The sequence below is a fragment of the Mustela erminea genome, chromosome 14 (assembly GCF_009829155.1).
Source record: "Mustela erminea isolate mMusErm1 chromosome 14, mMusErm1.Pri, whole genome shotgun sequence".
Lineage (NCBI taxonomy): Eukaryota > Metazoa > Chordata > Mammalia > Carnivora > Mustelidae > Mustela > Mustela erminea.
Genome location: NC_045627.1, coordinates 83,499,668 through 83,526,459, shown reverse-complemented (window position 1 = coordinate 83,526,459; position 26,792 = coordinate 83,499,668). Strand labels below are relative to the sequence as shown.

Below are 26,792 nucleotides of genomic sequence, written 5' to 3'. Positions count from 1 at the left end.
AAAACGGTCCGGTTCCCCCGCGCCCACGCCGCGCCTGCGCACACTTCCAGCCCTAGGCCCGGGAGCCGTCGGGGCGCATGCTCCGCCCTCGGGTTCTTCCACCGCGCAGGTTTGGAAGCGCGTGGCCGAAGCCGCCTGGCGCGCGCATGCGTGTCTCCGGCACCTGGTTTTCTTCCCACTGGGCGAGGGGCGGCCGGTTTTAGGTTTGAAGCCAGCCGAGCCGGAAGTCGCTCTCCTTCTTCGCCTCCCTTCTGTCCTGGCGGAAACGCAAGCCCTGAAAGAGAGGTTCCGGACTCGGCCTGGGCTGGGGGAGGCTGAATGGAGACCCCGGCCGAGGACGCGGGACTGACCCGCCGCCCGATGCTGGCCTCTTCCTGGGATGCGGCCCGCGGAGTCCTGGCCCACAGCCTCCGTCTCACCCGGGCTGACCTAGGCGCCCGGGACTTGGACCGGGAGGAACCGCTGACGCCGCCTGCCGCGGGGTGCGCCGGGCCGGCGGGGACTGGGGCCGCCGCTGCGGGACGGTCGCGCTCCTCCGGGGGCCGGGAGGGCAGGCGGGGGCCGTGCGGGGAGCGGGTGTGGGCCCGGGATCCGGGAGCGGAGCGGGCGGCCGGTCTGGGCCGGGAGCGGCGGCCGGGGGCGTGAGTGCCGGGCGCGGGGCTGGCCCCCGCACCTCCGCGGGGTCGGCACCGGCCCCCGCCTCCCCCTCCCCGCGCCAACGCACCGGCCGAGGCCTCGCGTCCACCCGCGTCGGCGCTAGCACGTGTGGCCGGCGAGAGTCCCGTCCGCTTCCCGAGGGGGAAGATAGGCGGGGCCTCTCGGGGTCTCCCGCCTCCCGCTGCGGTGCGCGCCGCAGGTGCCCGGGGACGTTCTCCGTCGGGAGAAGGGAGTGCGGGGGGTGGCGGCGGCGACGGAGGACGCGGTGGGCGGCGAAGCCCGGCCGTCCGCAGGGCCCGTTTCCTCGCGAATCTGTGCCGAGCGTCGGTCGGTGCTTGGGCAGGCGACGAAGTGGGTCGGGAGGACCCGCGGCCCGGCCAGAGGGTCGCGAGCGGGGTTCGGACGGGCAGACTGAGGAGCGCGCGGGACGCGTTTCCTTTCAGCCGCGAGCCGGTGGTTTTGAAGAGCGGCCCGAGCGGCCCCGGGGAGCAGCCCTGCTTCCTTCACCTGAGCTGCGAGCCCGGCGGGGGCGAGGAGGTCGTGGCTGTCGGCCTTCTGAGCTCGGCCCGGAACATGGAGGTGTACGTGGGAGAGGAGTACTGCGGCACCAGCCGGGGCAAGGCGGTCTGCGGCGACCCGGGCGACAGGTCTGTGAGCGCGGGGCTCTCCGAGCTGCGGTGCTGTTGGCGGGTGGCCTGGCGCGGGCCGCGAGCAGCCGCGGCCGTCCCGGAGCAGTGGGAGTCTCCCCTGAGCGTCCTGGAGACGGTCCGAGTCCGCTCGCCCACGGCGCTCGGGGTGGAGGCTTCGGGCCCGGTGAGGCAGGGGGCTGCGTGGAGCGGACCAGTCCGCAGACCGTGTGGGCTCCAGGCAGTCAGTCCGTCCTTACTCCTCTTTCTTGCCGTTCTCCCTGAACACGCGGTGGTCTGTTTTCAGAGGCAGTTTGGCAGTCAGTCTGGAAGTGAACACATTTTTCTGAAAGGAAGCCCATTACAAGTGGTGCCCAGGCCAAGACTGTGCCACACCAGTCTGCGACCTACACACAGTTCAGCCTGCTACAGGGTGATTTTTCTCCAGGTTCTGATGCAAAGATTCTGCCCCGATTCAATCCCAGGATTTAAGGAATGGCTTAGAAACAATTTTTCCTTATTTGAGTACAGTTGACATGTAACATTACGTTAGTTCAGGTGTATAACGTAGTGATTCAACACCTTTATGGGCCGTAAGGTGTTCAGGTCTAACTACCAGCTGTTACCGCGAGAGTAACTGCCGTCTGTTGCAGCATCAGTACAGTATCAGTGAGATAATGCTATTTCAGTATCCTCTGCCGTACAAGGCTATTACAGTGTCATTGACGAAGTTTCCTATACTGAACCTTTTTTATTCCTACTACTTACTCATTCTTTGTCGCGAAGCGCGTATCTCTCACCAGCCTTCATCCATGTTGCCCATCCCTTGGGCAACCATCCGTTTGTTTTCTGAATTTTTTGATTCTGCTGTTTCTTTATGTATTCTTTTGGAACAATTCATTTTTAAATGTAACTATTTAATAGAATTAAAAGTAACTTAAGTTTTATTTTCTTTTTAGTGAGCACAAAATTATTTTCTACAAAAAGTACTTAAAATTGGAGTCTTCTAGTCATGCTTGTAAAATAAAGGTAAGTCATCACTAGAGTTTAACTAATTTGACAACTGCAAATGTTTTTGTATAATTTGTACTTGTTTTCTGTTGGTTCAGTAATATGGTTAGTCCAGCTTTATTTTTGATTACCTAAAAATATGTATCATGAAAACTATAAGCAGTGTTGGCTTATAGGGAAGGATATAGGAAGCTATATCAAGAAAGAAGGGAATTGGGGAAGTTTTAGAGAAGAGTATCCAGAAGTTAAAGGGATTTGGACTTATGTCTTAAATATGAAAAATATCATAGAGGTGAACTTTAGTGTTCTCAGTGGAGCCTAGAGAAAAGTTACTGACCAAGAAGGGGTAGGCCAGGATAGTCTTCCTGTTTTGTTGCCTAGTCAAGTGAGCTGGTGCAAATCTCTTTATTTCTTTCGAACTACCTTATGGATAAATTAGCTGACCAAAAAAAAAAAAAAATTCTTTATATGTACATGAACGTTCATCATCATTCCTAATAGCCAAAAGGTTACAAAGAAAACAACCCAACTGTCCATTACTAAATGTGTAAACAAAATATGGTGTACCCACAGAATGGAAAAGTATTCAGTCATAAAAAAATACATATAGAAACCCAGATGAACCTTGAAACGTACTGTGTGAAAGAAGTTGGAATCATAATATTGTATGAGTCTGTGTGTATGTATATATAAGGTCCAAAATGGGCAAATCCATAGAGACTGAAAGTAGATTAGTTATTATCTAGGGCTGCAGGGTGGGTATTGGTGGGATGCGGAGTGACTGCCAGTGATACATGGCTACTTTTTGGGCGATGTTCTAAAATTGCAATGGCTAGCACCCAGAACCATTAAGATACCAAAGAATAAACCTAATCAAAGAGGTAAAAGATCTATATTCTGAAAACTATAGAAAACTGATGAATAAAATTTAAGAGGACAGAAAGAAGTGGAAAAACATTCCATGTTCATGGACTAGAAGAACAAACATTGTTAAAATATTTATACTACCCAAAGCAGTTATACATTTAATGCAGTTCCTATCAAAACACCGTGAGCATTTTTCACAGAGCTGGAACAAACAGTCCTGAAATTTGTATGGAACCACAAAAAGCCCCATGTAGCAAAAACAGTCCTGAAAAAGAACAGCAAAGCTGGAGGCATTAGAATTCAGGACTTCAAGCTGTACTACAAAGCTGTAGTCAAGACACTATGGTAGTGGCACAAAAACAGACATGTAGATCAATGGAACAGAATACCTAGGAATGGACCCACGACTATACGGTTAACTTACCTTCAATAAAGTGGGAAGGAATATCTAGTGGAAAAAAGACAGTCTCAGGGCCCCTGGGTGGCTCCGTGGGTTAAGCCTCTGCCTTCACCTCGGGTCACGATCTCAGGGGCCTGAAATTGAGCCCTGCATCGGGCTCTCTGCTCAATAGGGAGCCTGTTTCCTCCTCTCTCTGTCTGCCTCTCTGCCTACTTGTGATCTCTGTCAAATAAATAAAATCTTAAAAAAAAAGAAAAGACAGTCTCTTCAGTAAATGTTGGGAAAATTGGACAGCAGAATGCAGAAGAATGAAACTGGACAACAGTCTTTCACCAGATACAAAAAAAATATTTAAATGGTTGAAAGACCTAATGTGAGACAGGAAACCATCAGTATCCTAGAGGGGAACACAAGCAGCAACCTCTTTGATCTTGGTTGGAGCAACTTCTTGCCGGAGGCAAGGGAAACAAAAGCCAAAATGAACTATTGGGATTTCATCAAGATAAAAAGTTACTGCACAGTGAAGGACACAATCAACAAAACTAAAAGGCAGCCTACTGAATGGGAGAAGAAATTTGCAAATGACATCTGGTAACGGGTTAGAATCCAAAGTCTTTAAAGAACTTACCAAACTTGACACTCCATAACCAAATAATCCAGTTAAAAAATAGAAGTCAAAAATAGACATTTTGGGGGGTGCCTGGGTGGCTCAGGGGGTTAAAGCCTCTGCCTTCGGCTCAGGTCATTATCTCAGGGTCTTGGGATCAAACCCCGCAACAGGCTCTCTGCTTAGCAAGGAGCCTGCTTCCTCCTCTCTCTCTGCCTGCTTGTGATCTCTCTCTCTGTCAAATAAATAAATAAATAAATATTTTTAAAAATATAGACATTTTTCAAAAAACGTAAAAATGGCTAAGAGACATGTGAAAGATGCCCAACATCACTCATCATCAGGGAAATGCAAATCAAAACCATGAGGAGATATCACCTGACACCAGTCAGAATGGCTAAAATTAACAACACAAGAAATAACAGGTGTTGGTGAGGATGTGGAGAAAGCGAAGGCCTCTTGAAATGTTGGTGGGAATGCAAATGGTGCAGCCACTCTGGAAAACAGTATGGAGGTTCCTCAGTAAGTTAAAAATAGAACTGTCCTACCAACTAGCAATTGCTCTACCAGGTAATAACCCAAAAGATAGACAAATACAGATTCAGAGGGTACATGCACTCCAGTGTTTTTTTTTTTTTTTTAAGATTTTATTTATTTATTTATTTGACAGAGAGATCACAAGCAGGCGGAGAGGCAGGCAGTGGGGGGGAGTAGGCTCCCTGCCGAGCAGAGAGCCTGATGCGGGACTTGATCCCAGGACCCCTGAGATCATGACCTAAGCCAAAGGCAACGGCTCAACCCACTGAGCCACCCAGGCGCCCCACCCCAGTGTTTTTAGCAGCATTATCAACAATGATGTTATAGTAGCCAAACTATGGAGAGAGACCAAATGTCCATTGGCTGATGAATGGTTAAAAGAGGTGGTATATGTCTACAATGGAATATTACTCAGCCATCAAAAAGAATTAAATCTTGACATTTGCATTTCAACATGGAGGGAGCTAAAGTATATTATGCTAAGCAAAATAAGTTAGAGAAAGACAAATATCATATGATTTTACTCATGTGGAATTTAAGAAAGAGAACACATGAATATATGGGGGAGAAAAAAAGAGAAACAAACCATAAGAGACTTTTAAAGATTGAGAACAAACAGGGTTGTTGGAAGGATGTGGGTGGGAGATGGGCTAAATGTGTGATGGGTATTAAGGAGGGCACTTGTTATGATGTGCACTGGGTGTTGTGTCTAATTCTGCTTCTGAAACCAGTATTGCACTGTATGTTAACTAACTAGAACATAAAAAAAAAATCTGAAAAGAAAAAAAAAACAATAAAATAAAACTGTAATGGCTACACAACTCTGTGAATATACTAAAATCTACTGAATTGTATACTTTAAACCATTTGATTGTTTGGCATGTTAATTATATCTCAATAAAGGTGTTTTTAAATTTAAATTTTTTTATAAGGAAATAAATTCTTGCTCTCTTTTTATCTCCACATTAGTTTATATAAGATTACAAGACTTTAGAATAAGAAAAAATAAGTAATGTCATAGCCTGTTGGTAGCAAATTTACAGAACTGATTATTCCAAGATAACTATTTTGTATAGTATATACAGATGTATTTAAATAAAGTATTTCATGCATCCCACAAATATTTGAATGCCTACTGATGCTAGGTACTATAATTAGGCATGTAGGAATTAGCAGTAATATAAGGAATGACTGCCCTCATACTGCTCACATTCTGGTGTGATGAAATAGATTGTAAGTTGACTCAGTGAGTCAGATATGTCCCTAATTCTGTGGTGGGGCAGTGAGGATGGAAAAGCAGAAAAGGGGGTGCCTGGGTGGCTTAGTGGGTTAAGCCTCTGCCTTCGGCTCAGGTCATGATCCCAGGGTCTTGGAATCAAGCCGCGCATCGGGCTCTCTGCTCAGCGGGGAGCCTGCTTCCCCCTCTCTTTCTGCCTGTCTCTGCCTACTTGTGATCTCTGTCAAATAAATAAATAAAATCTTAAAAAAAAAAAAGGCAGAAAGGGTATTAGGGTATTATTAGGGTAGGTGTATAAATTTAATGTGGAAGTTCCTTAATTGTTGAGGACAGTCACCTTTTTGGTACCACACACAGAGTTCTTAGATTATGGGTTCTTGACCTGTGTTGTCATGTTACATATGGTTTTATGTGTGTCTCTGAAGGTAAGTGTTTTTTTAAGTGGTAAATGGAAGTTCTGAGGGAATGTAGCGAAGCTTGTTCTGGGGCAATAGTATATGAAAGTTAATAGTTAATGACCCATCTTTTTGAGCATTTACTCAGTGGTAGGTGCTGGGAATTTTAACACCTAATCCTCATAACAACCATGTAAAATCATTGTTTTTACCCTCCCTCATTTTTAAAAAAAATTTTTTTTATTCCTGACTCGTGTTTTTGCCTTTTCCCGGTATAAACACAGGCTCTAAGTTGAGTCACCATTGACTTGTCTGATTCTAAATCCTGATCCCTTTCCACTTTGCTACTTTGTTGTCCGTACCACACGAGGAATGTCTTTTGGTTCAGAAACATGGGTGAAATAAGGCAGCATAAAGCACCGGGCAGGACACTGCTATAGAAGCCAGAGGTCTAGGTTCCAAGCTTGACTTTTACCAGTTTACATAATCCTTTGATAGTCAGAAAATCACCACTGACCTTGTCTTTTTTGTGTGTGAACCAGAAGGTTATGTTAGACCGTATTAACTTTCTCTTTTAATTCTAAATTCTGCAAGACTGATTTATCTTTAGTATTTCAGTAAATGCTTTGGAAGTGCTTTTGTAAAGCCTTCTTTTATATTCAATATTATAGCTAGCTGTGCAGCTTCTCAGATTGGTATCGTTTATTTTTATTCATTAATGTAAGTGAATGAAATTTTACTCTAGTCCCTTTTGTATTCTGTGTATTTTTTCAGTTTGAAGTTACATTCTTTTATATAAACAGTTCTTATGAGCCTCATGGTAAATTAGAAGTGCTGATTGTTACAATTTTCAGGAAAACGTAAAAATGAAAGAGTATTTAAAGTTTCTATTTTCTATAAATTTTCCTAAATACATTATTATTTCTAGTTTGTATAGAAAAGTGACCTTAAATAGTGATTATTGTTTAATATTATTTTTTTCCTGGACCTTCTTTGTTTTATAATAGTTGCTCTCCTTTGGTGAAAAGCAGCATGTGTTCATCAGTAAAATTGTGGTACAGTTGAGGCGGGTTTCAGCAGATTCTTCAACAAGCTCTCCTGCTCTAGGATCAAGGATAGACCTGCAGAGGGTCCAAACTCTCATGGAGGCCATGGGGTCCAAGTTGTCACCTGGTGCTCAGCAGTTGATGAATATGGTTAAATTTCAGCAGCAGGTAGGTGGACATGGATTCCCTCCAGGTACCATTAACGATTTCAAAATGACAGCTTTTTCTAAGGACATGTATCGACTTGAAAGTTTTTCTTCGAACTTTTACTGTTGATTTGACTGCTACCTTTATTTGCTTTTGTAAAATAGCATTTATTTTATTTTATTTTATTTTTTTATAGATTTTATTTATCTGACAGAGAGAGCGAGATCACAAGTAGGCAGAGAGGCAGACAGAGAGAGGGGGGAAGCAGGCTCCCCACCAAGCAGAGAGCCCAATGCGGGGCTTGATCCCAGGACACTGGGATCATGACCTGAGCCAAAGGCAGAGGCTTCAACCCACTGAGCCACCCAGGCGCCCGTAAAATAGCATTTTGCAGACTTTCTCTTCTACAAAATACCTTACTACAGATCTTCATGCTTTACTGTGAATTTACTCACTCAGTATTAAGCACCTTCTCAGTGAATAAGGCAATGTTTTGAACACTTTAGAAAGTTCAAAGATCAATTAGTTTAAGGATCTTTAAGGATATTTATAGTTTCATTTTATCTAGGCCTTTAAGGAAGAAGGATGGGACTGGGCAAGTAAATTTGGAGGGATGCAATTTGGGAGAGAGAAGATAGCATGGCTTAACTCTTCAGGGCCAGAAGGAACAGGATATAGCTAGGAAATGAATAGAAGTTCACTCCTCTGGGTGAAGAAGTGTTTGGGGGAGATTAGTTTGGGGCTGGATCATAGAGGGCTTTGAATGTTACTTTTGAGGTTCATACGTAATTTTGCTTACATTTTGAGAAACTCTAACCCAGAGCTATGCTATGTGTGTACAGGAATGAGAAGAAACAATGAATCAGTAGGATGTGTGACTCCAGGGGGACCAGTTCCATGTGCCTTCCCTCATCCAGAGGAGAGTCAAGGAGGGTCTAAAATTAGACATCCTGGATTGTGAGATGATACAACGATGGTGCCATTAGCTCGGGGCAACCTACTTGATACTGGTTTGCTGGAGGAAAATAGAGTTAAAGAGGGATATTGCGGTTTTGAAGATGGTGATACCAACAATATAAATGGAACCCAAGGGAGGAGACTGCTTGGGGAAAAAGTTCGATTTGGGAAAATTAAGTTGTAGACATGAATTGTAGAGTGCGAGCATTTGGAAGCACAGGTGGGCGTGGGTGTGGGGGAGTGAAGGGAGGTTTGAGCGGTGGACCCCAATAACAGCAGGGAAAGTGGTCGAGGGAGAGCCAGAGCAAGGAAGAAATGGCCTTCGGGAGTAGCTAGGTTTGGTAAGGATATCGGGAGCAGGAAAGGAACAGGACAGCAGAAGACCGGGTGTGTGACCGAGTAGCGCGAAGGAAAATCTGACGTCAGGAGACCTGATTTCAGGGTGTGGTGCTGACGTGAGTAGTTGTGTAATTTGGCAGTGCTTCACCTTTTTTACATGAATTTCTTTGTGTTCAAAATCTAAATGATAATACTGCTAAGATCAAAGGATTAAGGGGAAAATTTAAAAGGAATAGTCTAAATAAGCAGCATACATACCTTTTGTGAATTTTACCAATAGTAATTTAGTACAGCTGTCACCGAAGCAATAGGCTGAGACAGGGAAATTGGGAGAGTCGATGGTGATCATGGGAACCCTGGAAAGGAGGATTTCGAAAAAGTACGGGTTCCATACTCTTCTTTCTCTGCACCATCACTGCACCTTGACCCTCCAGAAGTCCCTCACTGGTCCTCCTTCTCCACCGCATCCATTCCCGACAGGGTGACCAGAATAATCTCGGAGAGTGAGTCAGACCCATCCTTCCCTGTGTAAAGCCATCTGACTGCTTCCCATCACACTTAGAATTAACCCAAAGATTCCTTGCCCTGGCATCTAAGATCTGGGCCTTCTTTGATTCCTTAACCTCATCTCTGGCCTAGATCTCCAGGCTTTGCAGACTCAGGCACGCTGGCGTTGTTAGTCCTCAGATACTCAGGTGTGTTTGGGACCTTTACACTCTTAACTGTTCTCTTTCTCGAGAAGCCCTTTTTCCAGACCTTGGCGAGCCTGGACTTCTCTTTTTTATTAAGATATCGACTTAAATGTTACATCCTTAGAGACCTTCCCCAACCACCAGTTTAAAATAGCCTTTCCCGCCAAGTCTGCATCATATTTTTGTCAGAGCCTTCTTGACTCCTTTGCTGTTGTTTACGTATCAGTCTGTTTATCTCTTTAAAATGTAAGCTTCCTGCCGACAGGGAGCTGGTCTCTCTTGTTTGTGGCTCCAAATAAGTATATGATGTATGTGCCTTCTGGATGGTCAAGTTTAAGTGCTTCTTGGAGGTCTTCAGAGGGTCAGATAGAATGATTATGAGACAGAAACCAGATTCGGAGGGAGTAGGGAGTAAATGGGGGTAGTTGAAATGTGGAGGTACCCAGGGTAAATGGGTTGGTTTCAGGAATGGTAGCGATAAGGAGCTCGCCTGTACCAGAATCCCTTGGAATGTTTATAAAGAGCAGATTCCTGGCTGGCGCCAATGACCTGAAACCCAGAAGGTGGGATCCAGGAATCCGTTTATCAAACAGACGTCCCCAGATAAGTTGTATGCATAGTATACTTTGAGAACAAATGATTGAGGAGAAGGATCCCATGGAGATAGAAAATGTACAACAAGAGGAAATTATTTTTTTGTGTGCAACTCTTTGGAAACGTCAGAGGGGGTTAATAAATCAGTTCATGGACCGATTTTTATGTTCTAAAAACTTCACTTTGGAAAAAGAAATGACATGGATAGGTTTTTTGTTTTTTGTTTTTGTTTTTGTTTTTTGCCATGTCTTTAAGTTTTTTGGTGTAATTCCAAAAATAACATGTTCTCTTTGCCAGAGATTTTAATCCATTCAGAAGTGCATTAAGTAAATCATAAAAGTGCTCTCCCAGCTCTCACTGTGTTCCCCAGCTTGGTGCGTATCCTAGAGTTTTCTGAGTATGTAGAAACACATGCAGGTCCTTCCCTCCAGGGCACTTGTTGTGACCTGCCCCCTCTACCCACTAAATCCTTGTATATGGGGACATATGGGGGAACACCTGGGAAAAAGGAAGGTGACTCAGTTAAATCTTCTTTTAAACATCCCAACATAAGACCTCTTCCAGGTGGGAAGGCTCTGTTTATGGGATGATTCTTACAGGGCTTACCTGGTTCTAGGATTGCATTTTAATAAAAAGCAGGAATCTATGGACTGCCTCCCTGGAAAATGTCATGTAAGCTGTGTAACCATTTGTTAAGTATAAACTCAGGGTGTTTTGGGGCACCTGGCTGGCTCAGATGGTAGAGTGTGTGACTCTCGATCTTGGGCTTGTAAGTTCGAGCCCCAAGTTGGATGTAGAGATTACTTAAAAATAAAATCTTAAAAGTAAATAAATAAAGTAGGGCTGTCTCATGACCAGAACTTTTCCTTTGGTACAAGCTGTGTAACTGCATACACTAGAACCCCACTATGTTAGTTTGGGCCGCGCCTGTCGTGAAGGAGAGAGAAGCTACCTGGGAAGCTTTGTTAGAAGCCCTCTACCTTCCCTGCTTCACCCGTGCTTTGGGGTTGCTTGTGTTCTTGAAAGTTTTGTTAAAGTTTTTTTTACTTCATTCAGTTTGAAGGTAAAATTTGCTGGCTCTGATTTGTTTTTGCTTTAAAATTTACGGAAATTGAATAGGAATTATATATCAAAGTGCCTAGCCTATAGTTTTCATTTAATGTTACCTGAATGAAAGGGTGCACCCCATTTTTCTCGAAGAAAACGTACTCAGTTATGCAGGGTTTACACGGCTTACTTTTTTCACCTTTGAAATACAAATATCTTTTTTCTTGCTTTCTCAAGATGATACTTGTTTAAATTTTTTTTTTTAATGGTAGAGACTTTTTTTTTTAGAGATTTTAATTATTTGACAGACAGAGATCACAGGTAGGCAGAGAGGCAGGCAGGGAGAGAGGAGGAAGCAGACTCCCTGCTGAGCAGAGAGCCCGATGTGGGGCTAGATCCTAGGACCCTGGGATCACGACCCGAGCCGAAGGCAGAGGCTTTAACCCACTGAACCCCCCAGGTGCCCCCACACTTGTTTAAATTTTTTATAGTAAAAGTTAGATAATCCTTTCAGATATCTGATAAGATAGTCAGAAATAAACACTTAATTTTTCACAAGTCTGGGGGTAAATGTACACATATATTAAATTATATGTATACACAGATAATAGTCCTTTACGTATTCACGTATAGGTATATGGACGTAATTCCAACATGAATGATTTTATGTTCTTTTAAGCTACTCTGTGTTTTCTATATAACATGTAACATGGAGCCTAAACAATAAATACATATAAATTATTTCCTCCCCATTCCCCTGCCTACTTTTAAAAGGGTTTGGTGGACCATGCAAGGCAACATGTGACAGGCAGCACAAGAAAATTAAGAATTGAAGAAAAGGAAACAGAAGAATAGCCACCAGCACCCAAAGTTGGTTTATTTACTGCCCTATAGACTCACCTGTAAATTCCAGCATATGTAATACCAGGAGGAAAAGGAAATTACCTTAAGAGCTCTCATCTGAGAAAAATATGACCACTTTTTATAATCAGTGAATTTCTTCTAGTCAAAATTTGATATATTAGAAAAGAAAACCTCACAGAGCATGTACCTTATTTGCATTTAGATTTTAATTAAAATTTCTGCCAAATTAATTATCATATACAATTTTGACATTGATTTCACTGCTGTTTATACAGAATTTTCAGTTTCTGGGGTGCTTCAGTGGCTCAGTCTGTTAAGCATCCAACTCTTGATTTGGGCTCAGGTTATGAGATCCAGCCCTGAGTTGGGTTCTGTACCTGGCATGGAGCCTGCTTGGGATTCTCTCTCTCTTTCTCTCTGCCTCTGCCACCCCCCAACTCATGGTATCTCTCTCTCTAAAAATAAAATACAGTTTAAAAAAGTATTTTCAATTTTCTGTCACTAAGGTTTTTTTGGATTGTTGACTACTACCAAAAATAGTTTAGCTTTGTCATCACGATTAAGGCTCCTTTCTGCGCAAGGAGAGTTGTTGAATTTTAAAATTTTATATATAATTATATATACAAAATATATATAATATATGTATAATTATATACAAAATTATAATAATATAATTATATATATATTACATAACTATATGCTGTCCATCCTCTAGGACTAATTTAAGAGTATCCAAAACTTGCATTCAGTAGAAGATAGCATTTCTTTACAAAGAGCATTCCTCCAAAGTACAGTTTAGCAAAAGAAGTTTCATGGAGACCCTCCCATTGCTATCCCACCAACTTCCCTGGCTCTCAGTATTCTCCTTGCCTCCTTTATTTTCCCCCAGAGTATTCACCACCGTCTCCATCCACGCGCCGCATCGCCTGCGCACCTTCCTCCCCTCCGACTTCTCTTCCTTCCTTCCTTTCTTCTGTCCATTCTTCCCTGCTCCTGTATTGCTTCCACGTATCAGTAATTTTCATTTGTCTTGTTCATGCACATATTTCCTGTGCTGGAAACACAGAATAGATTTCTGATAAATGTTTGTTGACTGAATGAGTTTTGGTTATTTTGGTCATTTGGTCCAGAAATCATTTTTTCGAGTTCTAGACCATGTATATACCGAGACTCTTCAGCCGACTTGTATAATACTGGCCTCAGTCTCTTTCAGTAGGTGTTGAGCAGCAGTAAGGATGTGCTGGTGTTCCCGAATAAGAATACAGCCTTGTCATGTAACCGTTTAGTGGGCCAGAAGTAATTGCTTTGCTTTGCTGTTGTGGAGAAATTGAAGAGTACAGCAAGGAGCATGGCGAGAACATGCCCCTGCGTGGGAAGCCATGTGACTTCATTACAGAAGTGAGCCGGATTGTTGTCGTGAACTAATACGGCATAGCCGGTTCAGTTGAGGCCATAAAACATAACTGTTATCCTACAGATCATTAAAGCAGACGGAGCCAAAAGTAGGCTCATTTTAGTCGTTGTAGATGTTGCAAATGTACTGATAAAACATCAGACTTCTAGTATGTAATTTATCTGGTGTATCTTCCGTGATAAGCTAGTTATAAAAAATTTCCTTAGGTTAGCTTGTTATATGGGAAACTTGATGGATGATATTTAATGCTAAGTATATTATCAATTATTGTGCCTCAGTTGAGAGTACTGTATTTTATCGCCATAAATCAAGGAGGCCTTTACAGTGGAGACGTTAATGCTAAGTTTTACTAAGTTTTACTTAGTATTTTTTTTACTAAGTTTTACTAAGCATGCTAATATTTAATATTTCCTTTAGGGAAAATTGCAGTGAAATCATTAAAAGTCTTGACTCTGGGGGCGCCTGGGTGGCTCAGTGGGTTAAGCCTCTGCCTTTGGCTCGGGTCATGATACCAGGGTCGTGGGATCGAGCCCCGTATACGGCTCTCTGCTCAGCGGGGAGCCTGCTTCCTCCTCTCTGCCTGCCTCTCTGCCTACTTGTGATCTCTGTCTGTCAGATAAATAAAAAAATCTTTAAAAAAAAGAAAGAAAGAAAGAAAAAACGTCTCGACTCTGGAGTTTGGTGGTCTGGGTTCCTGTCCCAGTTCTGCCACTTACCAGCTGCGTTCCCATAGCCGGGTTACCTTTAGCCTTGGTTTCACCTCAGCTGTGGTCTCATCAGCTTAAGATCAGGTAGTACTTGTAGCCTACTTCGTGTGGCTGTTCAGAGGAACAGAGAAAGAAGGCACCTTGCCGGACTCACAGTAGCTACCCCAAAAGTTAGCCGTCACCACTACCGATAGTAACGTGTATTTCTTTCCCTTGCTTAGAACTGTGTTCCCGTGGCAGAGCAGCTTCAGGCAGTTCTGGGAAATACTGGCTACAGACGAGTGGCGGACCTGCAGTCCTCAGCTGCTTCGGGAGCCTCCGACAAGTCCCCCTCCACGCCTTTCCCTTTCAGAACCGGACTGACGTCTGGAGCCCTGACGGAAGACTTAAACACTTGCGTCAATAAAAGTCCGCAGCCACCGGGTGGAGGAAACACTACACACCTCAAAGACTATAACATTGTGCCGCCAAACCATTCCCTTCTGGAGAATGACCTCAGAAATGCAGTTTCTTCTTTCCTGCCGAAGAAAGCAAGTGACATCTCAAATATACCTAACTCTGAGTTGCTGCCTTTTCTCCAGAATTTATGTAGTCAGGTTAACCATCTCCGCGTGGGACATAGCGCCAAGTGGCAGGAAAGCATCACTAAGGCCGGGGAAGGCGTTGTTGGTGTTGCGTAAGTATTTCAGACAAATCTGGTTTAGGTTTCATAGATAGAAGAATTAGTTGGAGGAAAATAGATTTGTTTCAGTAACTGCTGCCTGTAGCTATTTCCAGTATTTTTAGGATCTATAGCTCAACATAGATCATGGACTTAAACGTAACACGTAAAGTTATAGGGGCACCTAGCTAGCTCAATCAGCAGAGTGTGCAACTCTTTATTTAAATTATTTTTATTTTTATTTTTTAAACTTAATTTTTATATTTTTTAGTTTATTTTTTTATTTTTTGCAGAGCATGCAACTCTTGATCTTGGGGTTGTGAGTTTGATACTCATGTTGGATATAGAGATTACTTAAAAATAAAATCCTTAAAAAAAATAAATAAGCATAAAGCTATAAAACTTTTCTGACAATATGTAGGATAACATTTGGAGACCTAAGACTAGGAAAAGACCCTTAGATGACACCAGAATCAGAATAATGGAAACATTGACCTATTGCATCCCATCAAAATTTAAAGCTTCTGCCTTGTGAAAGACCCTGTTAAGAGGATAAAAATACAGATACAAAGTGGGAGCAAAATTTGCAAGTCACAAATTTAACAAATGGCATCCATTCCTGTAGCTCCCAAAATTCACGTTAGAAAAAAATTCAATCAGAACATGGGCAATGGACATGGAGGCATTACAAAGGGTGCTCATATCAAATAAGCAAGTGAAAAGATGATCATCATTGACTTCGTGGCTACTAGGGAAATGAATATCAAAACAAGATAATATTGCACAGTTATTTGAAGCTTAAAAACAAAAAATGGTAACAATACCAAATGCTGGTGCAGATATGGAGAAACTGGATCTCTTCTACGTTGCTGGTAGAGGTATAGAATACTACAGCCACCGTAAAAAATACTTGGGCAGTTTCTTGAAAATTAAACATTCACCGTGTGAGCCAGCAATGTATTTGGCATTTATCCCAGAGAAATGAAAACTTATGTTGACAGTAGAAACTATGCCCAGTTCTTCATGCAGCTTTATTTCATGTAACGGTCCAAAACTGGAAGCAACCAGAATGTCTTAAACTAGATGAACAGGGCACCTGTGTGGCTCAGTGGGTTAAGCCGCTGCCTTTGGCTCGGGTCATGATCTCGAGTCCCGGAATCGAGTCCCGCATCGGGCTCTCTGCTCAGCAGGGAGCCTGCTTCCTCCTCTCTCTCTCTGCCTGCCTCTCTGCCTACTTGCGATCTCTCTCTGTCAAATAAATAAATAAAATCTTAAAAAAAAAAAACAACAAACAACTAGATGAATAGTTAAATAAACTGGGGTATATTCATATCACAGGATGCTAATCAATAAAAAGGAACGGACTGTTGACACACGCAGCAACTTGGATGGCTCCTAAGGACATTCTATGCTGAGGGACAAGAGAATCTCAGGAGTTCACACACCAAGATTGCATTTGTGTAACGTTCCCAAAATGGAGTTGTAGAGATGGAGACCATATTGCTGGCTGCAGGCATCAGGACTGGAGGGCGTTAGGGAGTGGCTGTGACAATGGGGAGATGTTTGTGGTGAAAGAATAGTTGTGATCTCAGTTGTGATGTTCACGTGAACGTGTGTGCGTGTGGGAGGACGGCGCCCGCGCACACCGCCGCAGCATCCCTTTTCTGCTGTTCTCCAGAGTTGGGTGAGATGTAACCATTGGGACCATTGGGGAAGGGTACTGGGGAACTCTCGTATCTTTACAACTTCCTGTGAAGCTGGAGTTACTTGAAAAAAAAAAATAATGGTTTTTAGAAAAACCGCTCATATATTCTAGAGTGGGGTTCTCAAACTTTTTGGTCTCGGCATTCTCAAAAATAACTGAGGACTGTGAAGAAGCTTTATATAGAATATATGAGAGGATTCATTTGTTTAAAAATAACAAACCCATTATTATATTAGTAACAATTTTTATGAAGAAGGTATTTTCTAAAGAACAACACCGAATGGTGTTAGGTGATATGTAGAATCGATGTTAGCGTCTGCTCGCGGTCTCATCTGTGTTGCCCGCCAGCATGTGGCTTCAGTAGCCGATGAGAGCGCAGAAGTGCTGAGAACAAACGGGGATCATGCTGAAGACACTATTTAGACCCTAAATTGACTGGCCTTGGACAGTCTAAGACACTGAAGAACACTCGATCACAGCTTCTGTTGCTCACCCGAGCGGTGACATCACACCTCGGGTAGCCTCTGGGAAATGTCACCGTATGTTCCTGAGGATCTGGGGGTGAAGGGTTCAGACATCATCTTGGTCGTCGTGTAAGAGCGCTTGCTACTTGGTGGAAGCTGAACAAGTCACGGGTCCCCGGGGTGTTGTGGGCCGCGGCCTGAGGTTCACTGCCCTGGTGTGCATTGGTTGTGAACCTGAGAAACTGGACCGCTTTTACTGTTGTTATTGTTGTTTAAGAATTTATTTATTCATTTGAGACCGCGTGAGTGGGGGTGGCAGAGGGAGAGTCAGACTTCCCCTTCCCTCCTACCCTCTGCCCCAGCCTATCACGTCCCTAGAGCAGGGACCCTGAGTTCCTGACTCCAGCTGAGGTCAGACCCTTAACAGACTGAGCCCCCCAGGCTCCCCTTCTCAGTTTGTTATTTCTGTCTGCCCATTCCAGTTACGTTCGTTTTTACATGTTTTCATATTAGGTTAGAAGAGAACCTTCCAGTGTTTAGTGAGGTTGTGCGGGTGACAAGAAACAAACCTTGAAATTGTGGGTTTGCTTGGGGAAGTTCTTGGAAGACATACGTGGAGACCTTAAGAAACATTGAGGCAGATCAGTTTTGATTTGGGGCTCAAAATCCAAGACCCTTTGTAGAGACATGTTCTGTGAGGGGGACACGCCCTCTCGCCGCCGTGCCCTCGTTTCACTTGTGTGCTGACATGTGGAAAGAATCGGACATGCGGCCCGCTTTGGGCGCTTAGGGCTGTCATTGCCCCTTGTAGATGGATGTTGGCACCGGAAACCCCTCGTACCCAGACGGCAGCGTTGCGGAGACAGATTTCCGCATTGTACTTTGGGGGCGCATTTCGTATGGTTTGTTTCTGTTAGGATATCAGGGCTAATTGTTACACTGGTTTTTTAATTTATTTTTAGAACGGGAGAGCAACCCATGTGCTCCTACTTGGAAAAGATTCTTACTAAAAATATGGAACTGCTGGAAAAGAAGCTTGTGGACGCCATGGATCAGCGAATACGTCAACTCCAGGAGCACGTGGACAGGAAGATGGCTGTGTTGATGGACCTGCTGCAGAATCCCCCCTCCCCATCCCCCGGGACGGCCCTGACACAGTGTGACTCTGGAGAAAGACTTTCCAATGGAGAGAGATAAGTGCTCAACCTGTAGGATGTGCTACAGATATTTATTACGTATTTATGGCAAAGCGTAAACCCCCCAGAGTTCAAGGCAAGGATTTAATGTCATTTGAGGGCATCATCTTATGTACATCGAGTGACCTCAGTGTTCATTTTAATGTACTTGTTACTGTTAGTCCAGGGCTGTGCACGAGGATTAACCTGATAGGGTCATCCGTTATTTTTGTTTGCAATATTGTTTACTTTTATTTTTTACTTGTATTTATTTTTATTTTTTTTTAGTGCTTAAACTTAAGGATTTTTAATTTAATTCATGAGTCTATATTGTATATGTGTTTACCATTTTAATTTATACAAAGGGCGTATGTTTTAGGGGTGTGAAAAAAATATAGTATTTGGTTTCTTTTTCTCTTTCTAATTGATTGTTTTTGGGAACCCTAGATAGAGTACTTCAGCGCTGTAACCTTTTAATTTCCAGTCACCAAATTACGTTTTATGTTGTTTATTTCAGATAAAAAATTAGATGTGGTATTTCTGTAACATTAGTATACTTAACATTTTATGTATCAGAAAATTAGAGGTACTGATTTTCTTATATTTATAAACTGCTGTGCATAAATCTGTTTATTGCTTTATTATTATTTCCTAAGAAAATACTGCCTGAATTTGCTCAGCAGAAGCAGCAGACTACAGTACTTAAAAACTCTCTGTTCAAAGTCTTTTTTTCTTGTAAGTTTCCTGCACACGTAATAAGCCAGTAAGTAAGAGCTTAGTATGGAGTAAGAGCTAGCCAATGCACCTTCACAGGTAAACACCAGAGTTTGAAGTAGCTGCAGTAGCTGCAAGGGATGTGTGATGATCAAGAAATTGAATCAAGACCCAGGTTATATATTTTAATTTCCACATTTTTAGCACTTTGGGTGTTATTACGTCTCCCTGTTTCCCGCGGGGGCGTGCTGAGGTTTCCATCCTACTTCGCACCACTGGATTGTCAGTGCTCTGGGTGCCGGGCAGTGCACACTGCTGCCCTAGGACTCCTCTTATACTGTGGCCACAAGACTGTCACTGGAGGCTCTTCCTCACTCGGCCCCAGCCCCGCCTTCCAGCCTCATCCACACCCCACGTGACCCGCTACGCCAGCCTGCCCTTTCTTCCCGCAGCCCCTCGGACTGTCGGTTTCAGCAGACAGGAGTCCTCCTCCCGGGCTTCTCACCTCTCCCTACCCTCCACTCTCTTTCCAAGTCAGCTCAGATGTAGCCGACACGAACCCACGTTTGGTCCCTCTCTCCCCCGGTCGGGAAGCAAGCAGCTGGACAAGAGAAAGGCCACACCGAAGGCTCTCTTTCGGGGGACGTAAAACAGTGGAGGTCAGCTAAAGCACAGGAGGCACGTCAGGTAGTGGCCAGAGGTAAGGCCTGAAAAGGGGGCCTTGGTCTGGCTCTGGAAAACCGTGACCGCTCCACTCCCGAGACTGGCGTGGTTTAAGAGGAGAGTGACGCGATCGGCTCCAGGCCTCGGGCGGCAAACCAGAGCGGAGCTTTGCTCACGAATCCATCTGCAGAATTTCTTAGCATTCTGCTTTGCGTTGTAGTGGAATCTGGGTGCTGGGAATGTAGAGCCACGGTAACATCTGATTGCCTGACGAGTTAGGTCAGCATTTCTCATCATCTGCTTCCTAATCTTTGTCAGAGATATGTGGGGACCTTGTCAAAGGTGGAGGTTCTCGAGCCCCAATGCAGATCTTCTGAACCAGACCAGAGAGGGAGGCGCGGTCCCTGAATGGGGGTTTCAAGGGATCTCGGGGTTATTCTGAAACAGGCCGTACTTGGAGAGTCTGCTTTGGGCTGTCCCACAGTGCTCCCCGGTGTGCCGCCCTCTGATCAGCCCCTTCCATCTGCCTCACCGGGAGCTAGTTAGAAAGGCAAAGTCATGGGCTCCATCCCAGAACCAGTGAAGCAGAGTCGCTGGGGTGGGAGGGGGAGCAGGGATCTGATTTCACAAGCTCTCCGGGTGATTCTCACGCACGGGAGTTAGAAAACCTCTGCTTTAAAGAATGGATGTCTCTGAAGAAAGAGACCCACAATTTCAAACACCCAGGACACGTATCTGTGTAACCTTGTGTATATGGGAGATGCTTCTGGAAGTTTCTGTTTAAATGAGAACCAGGGATTCCAGAGGAGTAATGGAAGACTAAGGCACCTCTGGCTTCTTGGGAGTCCAAATTTCTCAACTGTGAAATGACTCGAGCGGAACATAGTTGGTGTTATTGCAGACTTTCTCTCAGCAGAAAGCTCTTGGTAGCGTTCCCATCAAACATGGTCGTGTGTTCACTTTTACATCTTCCACTGAGATCCAGCCTGCAGACAGAGCACACGTGTGGCTGGAGATGAGCCCCAGCAGAGGGGCCAACTGCTTATGTTAGTGTCTCAGTTTACAAAGTGTGATGTGGCGGTTTCAGTTGAAACCTCTCAAAGATCAACAGCCGCCACCACCACCCTTGTCAGACCACACAGCACCCACTATCTTGAAACACGCTCAGGGAGCGGAATGGCCTTGCCAACAATTATGACAAGTCATGGCGGGGAGGTAGGCCTGGAACCCACTGCTCCTGTTTTCCAGGCCTGTGTGGATTGTGGGGTGGGACCTAACTACTTAGAATCGATCCCCTCTGACATTTGAAAGCCAAAGCTGTTGAAAAAGCTTTCCTTCCATGGCTTCCCTGTCTCAAGGTACAGCAAATTGGCATCTGCCACATATTTTTCTACCGTTTTGACATTGTCGCTCTAAATGCCCTTAGAAGACGTATTTCCAAGTTGGCTTAGAGGAAAACACACAAGGATGGACAAACCCGAACTCCTTCCACCTTGTTCACGCACCTGCTGCGTTACTTTGGATGAGTGATTCTGCCTTTTTCTTGACCTCAGTTTTCTCTTCTGTAAAATGGGGGCTATCACAGCTTACTTCATGCTATGGCGTGAAGCTTATGATACTCTGAGCATGACTCCTCTGATACTTATAGCAGATGTTAAATGGCAAATGTTAAATTTTTCTCTCCCTTTTTCTACTGTGCTGTCTTCTGAAATGGCAGGAATGGCACACGTGTTTCTTAATATCATTACTATTCCGGCAATTTTTAAAGTCCCTCTTCTCTATCCTACCTTAGGTACAGGAGGGCTCACAATCATTCTATTAAGCAGTGGTTCTCGAGTCTAGTTCAGGAACCAGCAGCAGCAGCATCTTGAAACTTACTGAAATGCAGATTCTTGGGCCCCAAATCAGACATACGGAGTCAGAAACTCAGGGTGGGGCCAGGCCTCACGTTTCCTGAAGCCCACCTGCCGACTCGGGTGCCCATTCACAGTGAGAATCATTTTTTATGTCTAAAACCACACACCCAGCAGCCAGCTTACATGAGTTCCTTCCTAAAACCCCTGTGATACACTGCAAAGATGTCCTACAACCAGCAGGATGAAAATCTAGGCTTTTTACTAAAGGCTTTAAATCCCCACAAAATTGGATCCTTGGCTCATTTTTCCAAATGGTGTCCTGCTGCCACCCCTTTCACGCATCCCACTCTAGCCCCAACAGCCTTGTTCTTGTTCCTTGAGCACAACAAACCCATTGCAGCCTTAAGATTCTGTCAATATTTGCTTTGCCTGGTATGCACCTGCTCACTTTGATCTCTCCCTTTCTCCAGGCATCTGCTCAAATGTCCCCTCCTCAGAAAGGCCTTTTTTGACTATGATCCCTAAATTCCTCCTCTCCATCCCCATCACTTGGATCAGCTGTTTTCCCTTTATTTTTCTTTTAACCATTCTTTAAGGGTTAGAGATATTTAGAACAAATTCTTTTTCTTCATCTGAGAATGTCTCTCTCCCCCTCCATTCCTGAAGGATAGTTTTGCTGGATATAGAATTTGGAGTTCTTTTCATTCAGCGTTCAAGCGACGTCATGTGTTACTTCTGTCTGGCTGCTGGTGTTACAGATAAGAGGTCTGTGGTTTGAACCGGCATCCCCCTGGTGGGTAGTGTCTTGTTTCTCTCTGGCTGCTTTCGAGTTTGTTTCTTTGTCTTTAGTTTTCAGAGTTTAATTTTAATGTGCCTTGCTGTGGATTTTCTCGGGTTTATCCTGTTTGGCGTTTTCTCCACTTCTTGAATCTGTCTGTCTTGTTTCATCAGAAGCTCGCCCCATCCTGCTTCTCCTCTCCTTCTGAGACTCTGATGACATAAATGTTGGATCTTTTGTCATAGTCCCACAGGTCCTTGAGGTTATGTTAGATTTTTGTTCAGATTGGGTGAATACCCTTGCTCTGTCCTCAGGTTCACTGATTTGGTCCTTGCGTCTCCATCTGCCATTGAGCCCATCCAGTGAGCCTCTCCCTCACCCCATTCTGTAATTTCCATTTGGCTCTTTGGTTATAACATCCATTTCTTTGTTGAGATACCTATATTTTGATTGTTGCAAGAAGATTAGTTACTGATTGTTGAAGTTTTTTTTTTTTTTTTTTCTTTTTAAATGATGGCTGCTTTAAATCCTTTTTTGGGTAATTCCAACATTTGATTCATCTTGCTGTTAGCATCAGTTCATGGTCTTTTCTCATTCAGATGTTATTTCTCCGGTTCTTGGTCCAATGGGTGATTTTCCACTGAATCTTGGATATTTTAGTTAACTCCTATGTAAATCTTGAGTTGTATCAGATAGTCAACTGCTTAGGTTTACCATGCAGGTCCCAGTCTATGACTGTGGGATGAGATTCTAATGACAGTTTAATGTCCAGAGGCTTTGCAGTGCTGTTCTTATCTGGTCAGTTTCTGTGGTGCCACTGGGGCTCTTGGGGCCCTGACAGTGCAGCCAGGAGGAGCAGGGGATTGTTCAGGCTAGAGCCATCTGGTACGTCTAAGTGGGAGAAGGGAATCTGGCTCATAGGGACAGAGAAGCTTCTTATGGTAGGTCCTCTTGGGGCTGTCACCTAGCCACCTCACTGTTTCCCAGCAGAGACACATCTTGGCATCAGCAAGGAAGCAGATCACTCTTCCTGGCTTTTTGCTGTCAGTGGGACTCCCACACCACACGTGTTGCCATTGTTGCTGTGCTAGTGTGGTGGTGTTGGCAGGACTTGCATTAAATCCTGGAGCAGTAAACCCACTGGTGCTACCTTTTGCTGCTAGATTTGGCCCGGGATGCCTCTTTCTTTTCTGCAGCTGTGTTGCTCATCCAGGCTTGGGGTCTCTAAACTGTTTGCTTTCCTCTTCCCAACCTCCAGAGTATTTCTTTATTTGACTCTTGTATTTTTCCCCCAGGGATTACAGTTGTACTTTGGAGAGAGCCAGGGAGAAACCAGTCTAAGCCATGTCGCCTGCACCTGGAGTCTGCTCATCCTCATTCAGCGCTACTAGATTGCCTGGCCTGGGGCCTCTATCATACACACCTACTCAAACAGATGTCCCGGTCAACTTTCATCTTTGTAACCCTGGTATCTTCCCGATCAAGTGTGAAAATCTTCCAATATCAACAAATCCTTGTAAATGGCATTGCATTATTTCATTTGGGAGCTAAAGCATAAAGCCTATTCAGTTTTCTCTAAACTTTAAAGTTAAGAGATTTTTAGCCTCTCCATATTTCTTTTTCTTACTTTCTGTTTTTTTTTTTTTTTTTTAAGATTTTATTTATTTATTTGACAGAGAGAGATCACAGGTAGGCAGAGAGGCAGGCAGAGAGAGAGGAAGGGAAGCAGTCTCCCCACTGAGCAGAGAGCCCGATGCGGGGCTGCATCCCAGGACCCCGAGATCATGACCTGAGCTAAAGGCAGCAGCTTAACCCACTGAGCCACCCAGGCGCCCCTCTTTTTCTTTTTTTCGTTGAAATCTTAAACCTGCTTTTGAGGAGCAGTCAAATCCTGAGAATCAATGTGAGGGAATTAAGACCTGAGCAGAAAAAAGACTTAGGGGGCGCCTGGGTGGCTCAGTGGGTTAAGCCGCTGCCTTCGGCTCAGGTCATGATCTCAGGGTCCTGGGATCGAGTCCCACGTCGGGCTTTCTGCTCAGGAGGGAGCCTGCTTCCCTCTATCTCTCTCTCTCTGCCAGCCTCTCTACCTACCTGTGATTTTTCTCTGTCAAATAAATAAATAAATAAAATCTTTAAAAAAAAAAAAAAAGACTTAGAGTGAAATGGTTCAACACAGCATATGTTTCCTGGGGGCTGAAGACCACCTACACACAGGATGGAATTCAGAACCCTGTGGAAGAGCTGCTGTCCGAGAGCGGATGTCACATGCATGTGACATAGAACATGGGGCTGGACAGCGGCTGCTTCAAAAGCGAGTTCTTCAACCTGGGATCTTAATTCCTTCTAGAAAGGATGATTCCACCCTTCTTTCTCAAATTACAGGTTTCATAAAATATCCTGTTCCCTCAATTAAAAAAATTTACTTTAGTAGTTCGCCTTCATCCAGATCTGGGCGGTTTAACTCTAAATATGCTTAGCAGTTAACTTGTTTATGCTTTCTTCCTGGCTCACTGTTCCCCTAATTTCAGAGTGTTAAACAGCTTACTAGATTCCAGACAAATTTTTCTGGGAGGATTAGGAGGAAAAATGTGGAAAGGGCCTGTGGTCTCCTGGAGAGACAGAATGAAGGTCAAGGGCTCCTAGAATCTCCTTAAATCATAATAGGGCCTAATTATGTGGCCGATTATGTGGGTTACTCCCACAGTTGTCAGTGGGAGCATGAAACATTGTTTTCCCTTAAACCGTATCACTTATAATGTGGGTTTGCAGATTCTCAGCATTGCACAGCAGGACATTTTGAAAAAAGACATTTCCTCAGTCATTCACAGAAAATACTTTAAACTTGATGAACAGCAAGGGGTCGCTCCTGACTCAGGGCCTGGATGTCAGGAGGCCCTGGTGTTTGTGAATAAAGCTACCTCTGCGAGGGCCGGCCTGTGTTTTGTAGCCGCATGCTGCTACCTGCGGAAAGGAAAAAGATTCTTCCCAATTTCTCTGATTTCCTTCTCTCTGGACTTGGCATTTCAAGTCCAGATTGGTTGCTTTCCAGCCACGAAGAAACCCCTTCCTCCTGCTCTGGCCAGCCTCGGCTCCCAGGCCTCCCCGGGAGCATTCACACACACGTACACGTGGAAGCTCTGTGGTTTGGGGCTCCTGCGTCCCCGCTGACTGAAGCCTGCCCAGGACGCGAGGTGGCCGGGTGGGGAAGGGGCCACACTCACTGCTTCCCTGCACCTCTCTGCCCAGGTGTGCGTGACAGGCTCAACCTTAAGATTATGATGGCCATGGGTGGCGGCTTACTGACTGTCATGCTTGTACTGATGGCTGTTGTCATCTGTCTTTACTACAAACTAGCCAAGGACTTGAAGTGAGTGATGTGGGTAAGAGTGACAAATCCCCCCTCGAATAGGATACCTGGGGCTCCCGGCTTGAGCCAGGTCATTGCTTGCCCTGTGGTCCCAGCCAGGGAGAGGTCAGGGACAGCAGGTAAAGCCAGGGCAGTCTAGAATGTTGGTTTTTTCCCCTTCTGGCTTAGGGCTGTGAGCTCATGAACAGAATGTTCTCGGCTGGGTGGCTCTGTGCTGCTCGGCTTCACTCCCCTCACTGAGGGGCCCCACGGCCGGCCCACTCAGCACACGGGCTGGGCCCTCCCTCCGCGCAGGGCACCGCAGCCTGTGGCGGAGGCTGGGAACGAGTCTGTGCCTCCGAGTCCCTCAGAGGACAGGCTGAGCCGATCTGCTCTTCGCTGGGTTGGGGGAGCTCTCCCGGTGTTCTCTCATTCACTGTGCTTGGCCGTGAGGACGTGAGGTGGGCCTGTGGGACCATGGGGAGGCCGAGCTGCGTGAAGATCCTGGGGGACACCTGCCCAGGGCGCGCAGATGAGACAAAAGATAATTAACTTCGGGGGAGAGGAACCTGCGATCCGGGAGAGATGGGTCGTTAGAAGCGGTGCTGCTCCCATCCTTGGGCCGTTCAGCCTGGGAGCTAGAAGGAGAATCCCCGCACGCGGGGGTCGGCCCAGTGTGGCGCCTTCCGGGTCACGCTGTGCACTTGATGGGCCTGCAGCGATCAGCGGGGGGACCCTCGCTGGCAGTTTGCTCTCGTTTGCTGTGACCCGATTTTACATTTCTAGCCATCCTAGGAGAGGAAGGGACTAGATAGGGACAGGGGCAGCGAGCTCTAGTTTCAGGCCGCTCTGATGATTTGATTGGCCCGAGGCGTAAACTTCGCAGATACCCCTGATAACTGTGACCAGTGGACCGAGAAGAAAAATTCTAATGCCTTGCTTTGTGTCTGTCTTTTCCCAAGACCTCCAAAGGCACCTGCTGCTCTTTTCATCGCCAGCAGTAATCAAGCCACAGTCACTGATCTCACAGCCCCCACCGCTGGGTCCTACCCCAGCTTCCAGTGCTGGGACGATTGTAGCGCGGATGCCAGCTCTGAACTCCTGCCACCGTGCTTCTGTGACGTAACCCCGGTTCTCTGACTTGGGTGGGAACAAGGATCTTCACGCGCAGTCCTTCCTTTCCCAGTAGAGTTTATTTTTCAAGTCAAGTTCAAATAGTGCTTTTATCCTATATACTCTGTAACATTATTGTTTATGTACTTTCGAATAAATGTGCACTACTGAAA

At 44.9% G+C, this 26,792-nt stretch overlaps 1 protein-coding gene across 2 annotated transcripts; it reads left to right on the top strand.

Moving 5' to 3' along the window:
• The first annotated feature begins 190 nt into the window (after nt 1-190).
• LOC116573416 (ATPase PAAT-like) lies at nt 191-26,792 on the top strand. Of its 2 annotated transcripts, XM_032313524.1 has the most exons (7): nt 191-482; nt 1,101-1,304; nt 2,243-2,312; nt 7,345-7,551; nt 14,366-14,820; nt 17,937-19,563; nt 26,469-26,792. In XM_032313524.1, the coding sequence occupies exons 1-6, from the start codon at nt 319-321 to the stop codon at nt 18,169-18,171; spliced, it is 1,335 nt and encodes a 444-aa protein (XP_032169415.1). In that variant the 5' UTR covers nt 191-318; the 3' UTR covers nt 18,172-19,563; nt 26,469-26,792. The 2 variants fall into 2 exon arrangements, with proteins under 2 accessions (XP_032169415.1, XP_032169416.1); XM_032313525.1 differs by lacking the exon at nt 1,101-1,304.